The sequence below is a fragment of the Bombina bombina genome, chromosome 1, assembly GCF_027579735.1.
Source record: "Bombina bombina isolate aBomBom1 chromosome 1, aBomBom1.pri, whole genome shotgun sequence".
In the NCBI taxonomy this organism is placed as follows: Eukaryota; Metazoa; Chordata; class Amphibia; order Anura; family Bombinatoridae; genus Bombina; species Bombina bombina.
Genome location: NC_069499.1, coordinates 299,656,973 through 299,673,923, shown reverse-complemented (window position 1 = coordinate 299,673,923; position 16,951 = coordinate 299,656,973). Strand labels below are relative to the sequence as shown.

The following is a 16,951-nucleotide window of genomic DNA, read 5'->3' as shown; positions in this document are numbered from 1 at the left end:
CCCTGCTTTTCCTCCAGCTTCCATCTGATTAGCCAGCGTAACATCATTAGACCACACATCAAACTGCCACTTGCGCAGTCCAAGGACACCACAATGTACGCGTCCGCTGTGAATTCCAACCCTCATGTTGACGTTTACGCCAGTCACTTCCCTTACCAGCCTGAAAGATATGATAGCAAGAAATATTTGATTAATTTATCATATTCAAGTATCCAATGTTTCACTAGTAATATGTTACAAGAATATGATGCAATATTGCATATTTATGTGTATCAATTCCTACTTTTCTGAACTCCAGACACTTACTGACAAAGACATCAAGTATACAAATCCACTGTAACAAACACGTATCTACAAATGAGTTAGATAGCAAGATTTAAAACAAGATAACATTATATTGACAGTAAAAATATTGTAATACTGTATATTATTTTACAATTAATACATAAGCCAGCAAAAGAGAGTAATCAAAGCACACTATCCAACTGTGGAGTCTCTTTCTCAGATAAAACTAAGGGTAAAAAAAGACAGTTGTGCAAGACATGCCCATCTGAACACTCTTGCAATAATAAACTTAAAAAAAAAACACATATATAAATGTCAATAGATTTATAAAAGTATGCATTTGAATCCTTAATATTTTATTATGTTAATGGATCTTTGCTTTAGCATTTGAATTTCAGTTTAAGGGTCAGTAAAGTCAAAATTTTAAAACGTTCATGAGTAAGAAACAGTGCAATTTTAAACATTCCAATTTACATCCATTGTCTAATTTGCTGCATTCTATATGTGTCCTTTGTTAAAAAAAAGCATACCTAGATAGGCTCAGGAGCGGCAAAGAACTACTGGAAGCTAGCTGCTAGCTGCATATATATGACTCTTGGCTCACCCCATGGCCCCTACTTATCAAGCCGTCAACTTACTTGCATTTGACGGCACCAATACGCTCGCCTAAGTTTGCCTAACATCGCTGCCGTGGACATGAATAAGCTCTCCAAAATTATCAAAAAAGCTGTCAAAAAGCCGTGCACCAAGTAAGTGATGAGCAGCGGACTGTTGTTAACTAACAGTCATTGATCTCGCTGCTCTTCGATTTTTACAGCTTTATTGCTACCCTGTCACTAAGCACTCACACTATACTAAACTGTTTTACCCCCTATACTGTCGCTCCCGGTGCCCCCCGCAACTAAATAAAGTTATTAACCCCTAAACTGCCGCTCCTGGAGCCCCCCGCAACTAAATAAAGTTATTAACCCCTAAATTGCCGCTCCCGGAGCCCCCCACAGCTAAATAAAGTTATTAACCCCTAATTCGCCGCTCCCGGAGCCCACCGTCACCTACATTACACATATTAACCCCCCTATACCGCCGCCACCTACATAAAGTTATTAACCCCTATCCTGCTGCTCCCGGACCCCGCCGCAACTAAAGAAAGTGTTTAACCCCTAAACCACCGCTCCCGGAGCCCACCGTCACCTACATTATACATATTAACCCCTGATCTGCTGCCCTCTATACCACCTCCACCTAAATAAAGTTATTAACCCCTATCCTGCCGCTCCCGGACCCCGCTGCAACTAAACAAAGTGTTTAACCCCTAAACCACCGCTCCCGGAGCCCACCACCACCTACATTAACGGCTAGATTTAGAGTTTTGTCGGTAACGACCCGCGTAGCTAACGCTGGCTTTTTTCTGGCCGCACCTTTAAAATAACTCTGGTATTGAGAGTCCACAGAATGGCTGCGTTAGGCTCCAAAAAAGGAGTGTAGAGCATATTTAACGCAACTTCAACTCTCGATACCAGAGTTGCTTACGGACGCGGCCAGCTTCAAAAACGTGCTCGTGCACGATTCCCCCATAGGAAATAATGGGGCTGTTTGAGCTGAAAAAAAACCTAACACCTGCAAAAAAGCCGCGTTCAGCTTCCCCATTGTTTGCTATGGGGAAACACTTCCTACGTCTGCACCTAACACTCTAACATGTACCCGAGTCTAAACACCCCTAACCTTACACTTATTAACCCCTAATCTTCCGCCCCCACTATCGCTGACCCCTGCATATTATTATTAACCCCTAATCTGCCGCTCCGTAAACCGCCGCTACTTACATTATCGATATGTACCCCTAATCTGCTCTCCCTAACACCGCCGACCCCTATATTATATTTATTAACCCCTAATCTGCCCCCCACAACGTCGCCTCCACCTGCCTACACTTATTAACCCCTAATCTGCCAAGCGGACCGCACCGCTATTATAATAAAGTTATTAACCCCTAATCCGCCTCACTAACCCTATAATAAATAGTATTAACCCCTAATCTGCCCTCCCTAACATCGCCGACACCTAACTTCAAACATTAACCCCTAATCTGCCGACTGGAGCTCACCGCTATTCTAATAAATTTATTAACCCCTAAAGCTAAGTCTAACCCTAACACTAACACCCCCCTAAGTTAAATATAATTTAAATCTAACTAAATAAATTAACTCTTATTAAATAAATTATTCCTATTTAAAGTTAAATACTTACCTGTAAAATAAATCCTAATATAAATATAATTTATATTGTAGCTATATTATAGCTATTTTAGGATTTATATTTATTTTACAGGTAACTTTGTATTTATTTTAACCAGGTACAATAGCTAAAATAGTTAAAATAATTACAAAATTACCTGTAAAATAAATCCTAACCTAAGTTACAATTAAACCTAACACTACACTATCAATAAATTAATTAAATAAAATACCTACAATTACCTACAATTAAACCTAACACTACACTATCAATAAATTAATTAAATACAATATCTACAAATAAATACAATGAAATAAACTAACTAAAGTACAAAAAATAAAAAAGAACTAAGTTACAAAAAATAATAAAAATATTTACAAACATCAGAAAAATATTACAACAATTTTAAACTAATTACACCTACTCTAAGCCCCCTAATAAAATAACAAAGACCCCCAAAATAAAAAAATGTCCTACCCTATTCTAAATTACTAAAGTTCAAAGCTCTTTTACCTTACCAGCCCTGAACAGGGCCCTTTGCGGGGCATGCCCCAAAGAATTCAGCTCTTTTGCATGTAAAAAAAACACATACAATACCCCCCCCCCCAACATTACAACCCACCACCCACATACCTCTAATCTGACCCAAACCCCCCTTAAATAAACCTAACACTAAGCCCCTGAAGATCTTCCTACCTTATCTTCACCATACCAGGTTCACCGATCGATCCAGAAGAGCTCCTCCGATGTCCTGATCCAAGCCCAAGCAGGGGGCTGAAGATGTCCATGATCCGGCTGAAGTCATCATCCAAGCGGGAGCTGAAGAGGTCCATGATCCGGCTGAAGTCATCATCCAAGCGGGAGCTGAAGAGGTCCATGATCCGGCTGAAGTCTTCTATCAACGGCATCTTCAATCTTCTTTCTTCCGGATCCATCTTGCAGACCTCCGACGCGGAACATCCTGCTGGCCCGACGGACTACCGACGAATGAAGGCTCGCATTCTATTGGCTGTTCCGATCAGCCAATAGAATGCGAGCTCAATCTGATTGGCTGATCGGATCGGCCAATAGGATTGAACTTGATTCTGATTGGCTGATTCCATCAGCCAATCAGAATTTTCCTACCTTAATTCCGATTGGCTGATAGAATCCTATCAGCCAATCGGAATTCGAGGGACGCCATCTTGGATGACGTCCCTTAAAGGAGCCTTCATTCGTCGGTAGTCCGTCGGGCCAGCAGGATGTTCCGCGACGGAGGTCTGCAAGATGGATCCGGAAGAAAGAAGCTTGAAGATGCCGTTGATAGAAGACTTCAGCCGGATCATGGACCTCTTCAGCTCCTGCTTGGATGATGACTTCAGCCGGATCATGGACATCTTCAGCCCCCTGCTTGGGCTTGGATCAGGACACCGGAGGAGCTCTTCTGGATCGATCGGTGAACCTGGTATGGTGAAGATAAGCTAGGAAGATCTTCAGGGGCTTAGTGTTAGGTTTATTTAAGGGGGGTTTGGGTTAGATTAGGGGTATGTGGGTGGTGGGTTGTAATGTTGGGGGGGGGGTATTGTATGTGTTTTTTTTACAGGCAAAAGCGCTGAATTCTTTGGGGCATGCCCCGCAAAGAGCCCTGTTCAGGGCTGGTAAGGTAAAAGAGCTTTGAACTTTAGTAATTTCGAATAGGGTAGGGCATTTTTTTATTTTGGTGGTCTTTATTATTTTATTAGGGGGCTTAGAGTAGGTGTAATTAGTTTAAAATTGTTGTAATATTTTTCTGATGTTTGTAAATATTTTTTTTATTTTTTGTAACTTAGTTCTTTTTTATTTTTTGTACTTTAGTTAGTTTATTTCATTGTATTTATTTGTATATATTGTATTTAATTAATTTATTGATAGTGTAGTGTTAGGTTTAATTGTAGGTAATTGTAGGTATTTTATTTAATTAATTTATTGATAGTGTAGTGTTAGGTTTAATTGTAACTTAGGTTAGGATTTATTTTACAGGTAATTTTGTAATTATTTTAACTATTTTAGCTATTGTACCTGGTTAAAATAAATACAAAGTTACCTGTAAAATAAATATAAATCCTAAAATAGCTATAATATAAATATAATTTATATTGTAGCTATATTAGGATTTATTTTACAGGTAAGTATTTAGCTTTAAATAGGAATAATTTATTTAATAAGAGTTAATTTATTTCGTTAGATTTAAATTATATTTAACTTAGGGGGGTGTTAGTGTTAGGGTTAGACTTAGCTTTAGGGGTTAATAAATTTATTAGAATAGCGGTGAGCTCCAGTCGGCAGATTAGGGGTTAATGTTTGAAGTTAGGTGTCGGCGATGTTAGGGAGGGCAGATTAGGGGTTAATACTATTTATTATAGGGTTAGTGAGGCGGATTAAGGGTTAATAACTTTATTATAGTAGCGGTGCGGTCCGCTCGGCAGATTAGGGGTTAATAAGTGTAGGCAGGTGGAGGCGACGTTGAGGGGGGCAGATTAGGGGTTAATAAATATAATATAGGGGTCGGCGGTGTTAGGGGCAGCAGATTAGGGGTACATAAGTATAACGTAGGTGGCGGTCGGCAGATTAGGGGTTAAAAAAATTTAATCGAGTGGCGGCGATGTGGGGGGACCTCGGTTTAGGGGTACATAGGTAGTTTATGGGTGTTAGTGTACTTTAGAGCACAGTAGTTAAGAGCTTTATAAACCGGCGTTAGCCCAGAAAGCTCTTAACTACTGACTTTTTTCTGCGGCTGGAGTTTTGTCGTTAGATTTCTAACGCTCACTTCAGACACGACTCTAAATAACGGAGTTAGAAAGATCCCATTGAAAAGATAGGATACGCAATTGACGTAAGGGGATCTGCGGTATGGAAAAGTCGCGGCTGAAAAGTGAGCGTTAGACCCTTTCCTGACTGACTCCAAATACCGGCGGTAGCCTAAAACCAGCGTTAGGAGCCTCTAACGCTGGTTTTCACGGCTACCGCCAAACTCTAAATCTAGGCCTATATTTCTTAACCCCTAATCTGCCCCCCCTATACTGCCGCCACTATAGTAAATGTATTAACCCCTAAATCTAACTCTAACTGTAATCCTAACACTCCCTAACTTAAATATTATTTAAATAAATCTAAATAAAATTCCTACAATTAACTAAACTATAAAATAAACCCTAAGATAGCTACAATATAACTAATAATTACATTGTAGCTATCTCAGGGTTTATTTTTATTTTACAGGCAACTTTGTATTTATTTTAACTAGGTACAATAGTTATTAAATAGTTATTAACTATTTAATAACTACCTAGTTAAAATAAAGACAAATTTACCTGTAAAATAAAACCTAACCTAAGTTACAATTACACCTAACACTACACTACAATTAAATTAATTAAATAAATTAACTACAATGAAATACAATTAAATTAAATAAAATAGGCAAGCTCAGGAGCAGCAGATAACCTAGGTTCCTACTGTTGATTGGTGGTTGCATATATATATTGATTGTGATTATCTCACCCATGTGTTCAGTTAGAAACCATTAGTGCATTGCTGCTCCTTCAACAAATGATACCAAGAGAATGAAACAAATTATATAATAGAAGTAAATTAGAAAGTTTTTTAAAATTATAATCTCTATCTGAATCATGAAACAAAAAAATGGGTTTCATGTCCCTTTAAGCAGATGAAAACATGTAAAAACATATTTATGCAATATTCATTATTAATAAACGGCTAGATTACGAGTTTTGCATTATGAGTACTAACTTGCACATTATTGTCACCGCTCACTTACCTACAGCGCTGGTATTACAGGTTTTTCTAAACCCGGCGTTATTAGGCAAGAAGTGAGCGTAGAGCTAAATTGAGCTCCATACCACACTCCAATACCAGGGCTGCTTAAGTCAGCGGTGAGCTGGTTGTACGTGCTCGTGCACGATTTCCCCATAGACATCAATGGGGAGAGCTGGCTGAGAAAAAGTCTAACACCTGCAAATAAGCAGCGTAAAGCTCAGTAACGCAGCCCCATTGATTCCTATGGGGAAACACATGTTTACACCTAACATGAACCCAGATTCTAAACACCCCTAATCTTACACTTATTAACTCCTAATCTGCTGCCCGACATAGCCGACACCTACATTATACTTATTAACCCCTAATCTGCCGCGCCGAACATCGCCGCCACCTACATTATACTTATGAACCCCTAATCTGCTGCCCCCAACATCGCAGACACCTACATTATATTTATTAACCCCTAATCTGCTGCCCACAACATTGCCGACACCTACATAATGTTATTAACCCCTAATCTGCCGCCTCTAACATCGCCGCCACTATACTAAATTTATTAACCCCTAAACCTAAGTCTAACCCTAACACCCCCTAACTTAAATATAATTAAAATAAATATAAATAAAACCTACAATTATTACCTAAATAAGTCCTATTTAAAACTAAATACTTACCTGTAAAATAAACCCTAAGCTAGCTACAATATAACTAATAGTGACATTGTAGCTATCTTAGGTTTTATTTTTATTTCACAGGAACGTTTGTATTTATTTTAACTAGGTAGAATATTTACTAAATAGTTATTAACTATTTACTAACTACCTAGCTAAAATAAATACAAATTTACCTGTAAAATAAAACCTAACCTAAGTTACACTAATACCTAACCTTACACTACAATTAAATAAATTACCTAAATTAAATACAATTACCTAAATTAAATACAATTAAATAAATTAAATACAATTAAATAAATTAAATACAATTAGCTAAATTACAAAAACAAACACTAAATTACAGAAAATAAAAAACAAATTACAAGATCTTTAAACTAATTACACCTAATCTAATAACCCTATCAATATAAAAAAAGCCTCCCCAAAATAAAAAAAAACCTAGCCTAACCTAAACTACCAATAGCCCTTAAAAAGGCCTTTTGTGGTCATTGCCCCAAAGAAATCAGCTCTTTTACCTGAAAAAAATACAAACAACCCCCCAATAGTAAAACCTACCAACCACACAACCAACCCCCCACATAAAACCCTAACTAAAAAAACCTAAGCTCCTCATTGCCCTAAAAAGGGCATTTGGATGGGCATTGCCCTTAAAAGGGCATTTAGCTCTATTGAGGCCCAAAGTCCCTAATCTAAAAAATAAACCCACCCAATATACCCTTAAAAAAATCCTAACACTAACCCCCGAAAATTCACTTACCGGGAGAAGTCTTCATTCAAGCGGCAAGATGTCCTCAACGAAGCCGGCAGAAGTGGTCCTCCAGACGGGCAGAAGTGGTCCTCCAGACGGGCAGAAGTCTTCATCCAGACGTCATCTTCTATCTTCATCTTTCCGGGGTCCATCTTCAAGACATCCGACGCGGAGCATGATTGGAACAGCCAAGCTCAATCCTATTGGCTGATTGGATCAGCCAATAGGATTGAAGTTCAATCCTATTGGCTGATTGCATCAGCCAATAGGATTTTTTCAACCTTAATTCCGATTGGCTGATAGAATTCTATCAGCCAATCAGAATCTAAGTGTAAGGATCACAGTTAGCTAGATTGTGGATCTCAGCTGCGGAGCTAATAAGTTTGAATGTATGCCAGTGAAGGTTAAATACAAAGCTATCTGTTGCTAAGTATTCCCAACAAGGCAAAAGAGAGTTGCTGTAAGTGTCTATCCTGATCAGTATTTCTGAATCAGGATAAGAATAAATAAGGAAGTTCCCAGAGCTTGGGCTTAACTTGAATCAAAATTATTTGCAGAGCGTATTTGGCTTCTGCTGCAAGGAAACAGGCACCTGTGTAAACTGAGTTCAGAGTAAGACTGTGTTAGTGGTGAATCTGTTCTGCCTGTGCTGACAGGTGTCTGTGCTGCAGAGGAATGGACACGCTGTGAGAGGTGTGTGCAGCGTGTAGCAGCTGCGTTCTGAAAAATGGCAGAGGTGATTTGGTGAGAGCAGGTAATGAGAGCTCAAGTGCAGGTTATTTGTTGAAAAGAATCAGGAGGGTTTTAATACAACCGGAGGTCAGTCATAAGGTGGTAGGAATATTCAGCGAGGAGATGAAGAAATTAGATAATAGCTCCGGTCTCACTTGTTTGTAGCAGGTGCTGTTGTAAGAGGTATTGATTCCTGTAAAAGTTAAACGTAGATCCAAGTGGGAATTGTCTTTAAACACAAACAATCCTGTTCTGTGGTTCTTGGAGGTAATCAGTGTAATATGGAGAGCCTGGAAAGTTTCTCCTGCAGAGAATAGGAACTTGAACTAGTGAGCTCAAACAATACTGAAGCAAGGAGGAAGGGGCGTGACCAGGTTAATATAAGCTTGGAATCTGAATGCAGTGAATCCTTAAAGGGACATAGGAGATGAGCGACAATAAACCCTGACATACCCCCCCTCTCAGGGTAGCTTCCCAGAAGCTACAAAACGAGGCCGATCCGGATTCCTCCTATGGAAGAAGGAAACTAGTCTGGGAGCATGTACATTGGTAGACGGTTCCCATGAATCGTCCTCAGAACTGAAACCCTTCCAATGAATCAAATACTGAAGAACACCACTGACGATGCGGGAGTCTAATATAGAGTCAACTTCATATTCGTCATCTGATTCGATCAGAGTTTCAGGAGGTGTTAAGGTGTCCAAGCATCTGGTTTGCCGGTGAGGTTTGAGTAAACTTACATGGAAAGTGGGGTGTAGTCTGTAGTTAGAGGGTAAACTTAAAGTGACAGCGTTGGGATTCACGATCTTTGTTATAGGAAAAGGTCCAATGAAAGAAGTGCTAAGTTTCTTACTAGGTGTCCTTAATTTAATGTTCTCTTAATCTTCAGTCTATTTGGATGCTTAAAGTGATCAAACCTTCTAATGATCTTGGCAACTCGGTACGTGCTAATTCATCCTTTAAAGCATCATTCAACCCTAAACGGTATTGATTCCTTAGAGCGATCTCGCTCCACTCTGTATCCTTACTGTACTGCTTGAATTCGCTGAGGTATTCTTCGACAGGTTTTTTATCTTGCTTGAGAGACCTCATCTTAGTTTCAGCAGTCAGCTGAATATTGGTATCCTGGTATAATACAGCCATTTCTTTGAAGAAATCCTGAAGAGAGGCTAAAATGGGGTGGTCTTGTTCAAAGAATGCGTCAGCCCATTTTCGGGGTTCACTTCTTAAGAAGGAAATGACTGTCAGGACTTTAACACGTTCTGTAGAATATGTCTTGGGTTTTAAGTTAAACAATAAATTACAGGAGTTCCTAAACTGAGTAAATTGAGCTCTATCCCCCGCGAAGGTATCTGGCATAGACACTTGGGGTTCTGGGGTCGCAACAGCAGCTGCGGATTTAGTTAGTGAGTCTTTTATAATGTTACTCAAGCTGTTGTTTTGTACCTGTAAATCCCTGAGTCCCTGACTCAATTGATCCACCCTCTGTGATAGTGCGTACACTATTTGGGGTAACTCCGCTGGATCCATATTTAGGCTTCAGTATTATGTAAGGATCACAGTTAGCTAGATTGTGGATCTCAGCTGCGGAGCTAATAAGTTTGAATGTATGCCAGTGAAGGTTAAATACAAAGCTATCTGTTGCTAAGTATTCCCAACAAGGCAAAAGAGAGTTGCTGTAAGTGTCTATCCTGATCAGTATTTCTGAATCAGGATAAGAATAAATAAGGAAGTTCCCAGAGCTTGGGCTTAACTTGAATCAAAATTATTTGCAGAGCGTATTTGGCTTCTGCTGCAAGGAAACAGGCACCTGTGTAAACTGAGTTCAGAGTAAGACTGTGTTAGTGGTGAATCTGTTCTGCCTGTGCTGACAGGTGTCTGTGCTGCAGAGGAATGGACACGCTGTGAGAGGTGTGTGCAGCGTGTAGCAGCTGCGTTCTGAAAAATGGCAGAGGTGATTTGGTGAGAGCAGGTAATGAGAGCTCAAGTGCAGGTTATTTGTTGAAAAGAATCAGGAGGGTTTTAATACAACCGGAGGTCAGTCATAAGGTGGTAGGAATATTCAGCGAGGAGATGAAGAAATTAGATAATAGCTCCGGTCTCACTTGTTTGTAGCAGGTGCTGTTGTAAGAGGTATTGATTCCTGTAAAAGTTAAACGTAGATCCAAGTGGGAATTGTCTTTAAACACAAACAATCCTGTTCTGTGGTTCTTGGAGGTAATCAGTGTAATATGGAGAGCCTGGAAAGTTTCTCCTGCAGAGAATAGGAACTTGAACTAGTGAGCTCAAACAATACTGAAGCAAGGAGGAAGGGGCGTGACCAGGTCAATATAAGCTTGGAATCTGAATGCAGTGAATCCTTAAAGGGACATAGGAGATGAGCGACAAGAAACCCTGACACTAAGGGACTCCATCTTGGATGACGTCACTTAAAGGTACCTTCATTTGTCGGGTAGTCGTCGTTGGAAGAGGATTCTCCGCGCCGGATGGATGAAAATAGAAGATGCCGACTGGATGAAGACTTATGCCGGTCTGGAGGACCACTGCTCCCGGCTTGGATGAAGACTTCTCCCGGCTTCGTTGAGGATGGATGTCGGATCTTCAAAAATGTAAGTGGATCTTCAGGGAGTTAGTGTTAGGTTTTTTTAAGGGTTTATTGGGTGGGTTTTATTTTTAGGTTAGGGCTTTGGGCTGCAATAGAGCTAAATGCCCTTTTAAGGGCAATGCCTATCCAAATGCCCTTTTCAGGGCAATGGGGAGCTTAGGTTTTTTTAGTTAGGGTTTTATTTGGGGGGTTGGTTGTGTGGGTGGTGGGTTTTACTGTTGGGGGGGTTGTTTGTATTTATTTTCAGGTAAAAGAGCTGGGCAATGCCCCGCAAAAGGCCCTTTTAAGTGCTATTGGTAGTTTAGTTTAGACTAGGGTTTTTTTATTTTGGAGGAGCTTTTTTTTAGTGTTTTTAATTTAATGTTTGTTTTTTTGTAATTTAGCTAATTGTATTTAATTTTATTTAATTGTATTTAATTTAGGTAATTGTATTTAATTTAGGTAATTTATTTAATTGTAGTGTAAGGTTAGGTATTAGTGTAACTTAGGTTAGGTTTTATTTTACAGGTAAATTTGTATTTATTTTAGCTAGGTAGTTAGTAAATAGTTAATAACTATTTAGTAACTATTCTACCTAGTTAAAATAAATACAAACTTGCCTGTAAAATAAAAATAAACCCTAAGCTAGTTACAATTTAACTATTAGTTATATTGTAGCTAGCTTAGGGTTTATTTTATAGGTAAGTATTTAGTTTTAAATAGCAATAATTTAGGTATTAATTGTAGGTTTTATTTAGATTTATTTCAATTATATTTAAGTTTGGGGGTGTTAGGGTTAGACTTAGGTTTAGGGGTTAATAAATATAATATAGTGGTGGTGACGTTGGGGGCAGCAGATTAGGGGTTAATAAATGTAGGTAGGTGGCGGCAATGTTAGGGACAGCAGATTAGGGGTTAATAATATTTAACTATTGTTTGCGAGGTGGGAGTATGGCGGTTTATAGGTTAATATGTTTATTTTAGTGGTGGTGATGTCTGCAGCGGCAGATTAGGGGTTAATAATTTTATTTTAGTGTTTGCGATGCGGGAGGGCCTCGGTTTAGGGTTTAATAGGTAGTTTATGGGTGTTAGTGTACTTTTTAGCACTTTAGTTATGAGTTTTATGCTACAGCGTTGTAGTGTAAAGCTCATAACTACTGACTTTAGAATGCGTTACGAATTTTGACGGTATAGGGTGTACCGCTCACTTTTTGGCCTCCCAGGACAAGCTTGTAATACCGGCGCTATGGAAGTCCCATTGAAAATAGGCTATACGCCAATTGCAAGTTGATTTGCGGTAAGGCAAAAAAAGTGTGCGGTACAGCTGTACCTACAAGACTTGTAATAGCAGCTGTAGTAAAATAGCAGCGTTATGAGCCTTAACGCTGCTTTTTACTCATAATGCAAGACTCGTAATCTAGCCGATGGTGTTTAATTGTGTATATACTGTAAATATTTCACATTCCAATATTCTGCACATAGCAGAATATGTTCTATGTATTTAAAATAGATATTCCTATATATCTGTATATTTCTTTACCTATACATAATCATATATACTGTATATATATATATATATATATATATATATATATATATATATATATATATATATATATATATATAAAATAAATAAATATTTGTGCAAAATATCATCAGATACATGTAGAAATTTTTACTTATTAATAAATAGAACATATTCTTCTATTTGAAGAACATTGGAATGTGAAATATTGATATTTTCATGTCGGGTTAACGCACTTGAGAATATGCGATCATGTTTGCATGCGAGTAGGGTGTTAGTTTTTATTTTCCCTTTTTTTGCTCAATTGGGGGAATAGGTTATTGTGCGTGCGATATTCTTTGGCTTTTTACGTTCAGCGGGTTAGCATACAAGCGAAAACAGTTTACTTTCAGCTTGTAATACGAGTGCAGCCAGACGCGCGCAAAAAGCTTATTTCTAGCACAGTTAATGCTTGAGCGCGAGCGTTAAATAATTTTATTTTCAAAGCAACAGTAAAAATGCTTTTAAAGCCCAGATGTGTGATGAAATGAGTCATATTTAGAAAATCTTTGAGGGAAAAGTTTATTTTTTCATTTCTCATTTCGAGTTTGGTGTTAATTATATACTCACGATATGGCCTCTATCATGTCCAAACCCATCTCTACACAACAGTGGGCATGATCCGCTCGAGCCTCTGGTAAACCAGACACACAGTAATAACAGTCGCCTAGAATCTTGATCCGCAGGCAGTGGTTTTCCTGCACAGAGTGGAGTGCTGAGATGTTATTATTCCAGGATCTTAAAATAGATGTTATCACTTTTTATACCTCAGTAAAATTGCTCAGAATAAACACAACAATATGTATATTTAAAGTAACAATTTATGTATAAAAGCTGTAAAACTGCAAAATGCTACTAGGATACTTTCAGGATCATTTTCTATGTGTGTTTTAAGGCTTGCCCTGTAGATGATCCTAAAAGAACAGTCTCAGATGAAAGAGAGCATCTTCAAAGAGAATTGTCACCCACAAACCTGTTACCTAATGTTTAAATACTTAATGGTTTCAGGACAGTGTGTTTGACATGTTACCTGACTGCTATTCAGTACTGTGTATACTCTAAGCTCCTTGATATATAACCAAAATCAGAAGAGGCTATAATTATGTACTACTATGGATGTATTCATATTCAGCCTCTTACTATATTGTTAGTTTTATATATTATCATGGCCTGCATCTGTATTTAGAAACCTGTATGTATCCAGATACCTGCTTATGTCTATGTAACTGTAATTATTGAATTTGATATGTAAATAATTAATTTATATATTAATATAGAGAGACAGAGAGTAAAAACAATATATAATGTAAACACTCACAGCTGCAAGTTTGTCAAATCGAGCAAATAGTTCATTCAATGTCATGACTAGTTCCTGAGCGGTGCACTGAGAAGCCAGGCTGGTGAATCCTTCTATGTCAGCAAAGAGGATACTAGGAAAAAAGTAGAAATACACATGAATGAACTGCCCCAGATGTAACTATACCCCTGCAATATATGCTTAGTTCTCTTTGACACATTGTTAAAGGGATACTGAATTCAATTTTGTTCTTTCGTGATTCAGATTGAGCATGCAATTTTAAGCAACTTTCTAATTTACTCCTATTATCAATTTTTCTTTGTTCTCTTGCTATCTTTTTTTGAAAAAGAAAGTGCAGGACCCTGGCCAGCACTTGTTTATTGGTGGATGAATTTATTCACCAATCAGCAAGAACAATCCAGGTTGTTCACCAAAAATAGGCCGGCACCTAAACTTATATTCTTGCTTTTCAAATAAAGATTCCAAAAGAATGAAGTACATTTGCTAATAGGAGTAAATTAGAAAGTTGCTTAAAATTGCATGCTCTATCTGAATCATGAAAGAAAAAAATTGGGTTCAGTGTCCCTTTAAGTCCCAGTCTCTTTTGATCACTGAAATATAAAGCCCTCCCTTTAGTAGTAAATATCTTTGTTTTGCAAGAATAGATAACTATCTTCCTTTTACTTAGTTCCATACATTAAAATCTTGGCAGTTCCTAGGAACGAGAAACACAATTTTTGTGTAGAGAATTTGCTTATTCAATTTACACTCTATTAGGTTGCTGTCCACAGTGCTGAAATAACCAACCCCAGGTTCACAATGAACACTACAACAGCAAAGTGCAATTACACAATGGCTGAAGAAGAACGTGTGGTGCTTAGCAAGAATTCATTTGCAACAAAAAAAAACAAACAACACTCCATGATTGCCCTTGGTAAGAATCTACACTGTTTGTGGCTATAAGGAAAGCAAAAAAAAATAAATTTACAAAAGGATAAAATATATTTACTTTCGTCCATTAAACAATCCTAATTCAGTACAGGATCATTTTAAATTTAGCCACCAATTAGCAAGCGCTACCCAGGTGCTTAACCAAAAATGGGCCGGCTCCTAAGCTTATATTCCTGCTTTTCAAATAAAGATAAACAAAGAAAAATTGATAATAGGAGTAGATTAAAAAGTTGCTTACAATGACATGCTCTATCTGAATCATGAAAGAAAGAAGAAAAAATGGGTTTTATATCCCTTTAAGTAGCTAAAAACATGTAAAAGCATATTTATGAAATACTCATATTTAATAAAGTGTTTAACTGTGTATTTAATTAATATACTTCACATTCAAATGTTCTTCACATAAGGGAATATGTTTTAAGTATTTATAAATAAAAATTCCTATATATGTCTGTATATATCTATACCTATATATAATTACATATAAATATATATATATATATATATATATATATATATTTATACATATACACAGATATACTGTATATTTCACCTAAACATCATATATATATATATATATATATATATATATATATATATATATATATATATATATATATATATATATATATATATACACACATACAGTATATATATAATTCTGTATTTATGAATAAATAGAACATATTCTTCTATATGAAGAACATTGGAATGTGAAATATTAATATTTCATGTTGGGTTAGCGCACGTGAGAGAATGCAATCAGGTTTTTGTTTTTCTTCTACTTTTCGCACTCCGTTGAAGTCAATGGGGTAATACGCTAACAAGGTTGCGATATTTGAACTTCGGCTTTTTGTGTGCGTCGGGTTAGAGCTTGTACGAAAGCTTTTTACTTTCAACTTGTAATATGCGTGCTACCCGATGTGTGCAAAAAGCCCCTGTATAGCAAAGTTAACACACAAACAGGAGCACATAGTACCGTTCCACTCATAATCTAGTCCATAATAAGGTGTTATGTATAGCAGAAATTTGATATGTGAAATGAGAGGACAAGGGAAGTTTAGATATCGAAGGGAATTTTTGTGTGAGTTATAATAGGGAGTAACAAATGTTGTAATAGCCTTAGATGTGGATATGGCAGATGATTGTTATTTCATAATGTTTCTGTAAAAGTACACTAATTAGGGGTGGGTGGTATCATGAGTAAGGAGGGGGGGGAAGTTGTTGTGAAGTGTGTGCTGCAGGAAGATGACCAGGGATGATAGCAAATCTGCAGAATACAAATCTAGTATGTAAGTTTTGTGTTTATCAGTGTGTGCTGTAAAAAGCTGACTGCATAGCCTCTTCAAGAAGGAAAGATCCAGGTTAATGGGACAGTCTACTCCAGAAATGTTCTTGTCTAAAAAGATAGATAATCCCTTTATTACCCATTCCCCAGTTTTCCATAGCCAACACAGTTATAATAATACATTTTTTTTACCTCTGTGATTACCTAGTATCTAAGTCTCTGCAGACTGCCCCTTATCTCAGTTCTTTTGACAGACTAGCCAATCAATGCTGACTCATAAATAACTCCACGGGAGTAAGCACAATTGGCTAGATTATGAGTTTTGCGGTAAGAGCTGCTCGGTACTAACTTGCAAGTTATTGTCACTGCTCATTTACCTACAGCGCTGATATTACAGGTTTACAAAAACCCGGCGTTAGCAGGCAAGAAGTGAGCGTAGAGCAAACTTAAGATCCATATCGCACTCCAATACCAGCGCTGCGGTGAGCTGCGGTAAGCTGGTTTTACGTGCTTGTGCACTATTTCCCCATAGACATCAATGGGGAGAGCCGGCTGAAAAAAAGTCTAACACCTGCAATAAAGGAGCATAAAGCTCCGTAACGCAGCCTCATTGATTCCTATGGGGAAATAAAAGTTATGTTTACACCTAACACCCTAACATAAACCCCAAGTCTAAACACCCCTAACCTGCTGCCCCTTACATCGTCAACACCTACATTAAACTTATTAACCCCAAATCTGCCACCCCTGACACCTACTTTATTCTTATTAACCCCTAATCTGCTGCCCCCG

The 16,951-nt window shown here is 37.7% G+C and overlaps 1 protein-coding gene across 1 annotated transcript in view; it reads right to left on the bottom strand.

The window, feature by feature from the left end:
* ADCY5 (adenylate cyclase 5) overlaps positions 1-16,951 on the bottom strand; it is a 344,935-nt gene that overhangs the window by 198,732 nt on the left and 129,252 nt on the right. Inside the window, exons 3-5 of the mRNA XM_053698067.1 lie at positions 13,942-14,053; positions 13,194-13,321; positions 2-160 (exon numbers count right to left, since the gene is read on the bottom strand). Of these exons, the coding sequence (XP_053554042.1) occupies positions 2-160; positions 13,194-13,321; positions 13,942-14,053 (399 nt within the window). The remainder of the gene's footprint in view (position 1; positions 161-13,193; positions 13,322-13,941; positions 14,054-16,951) is intronic.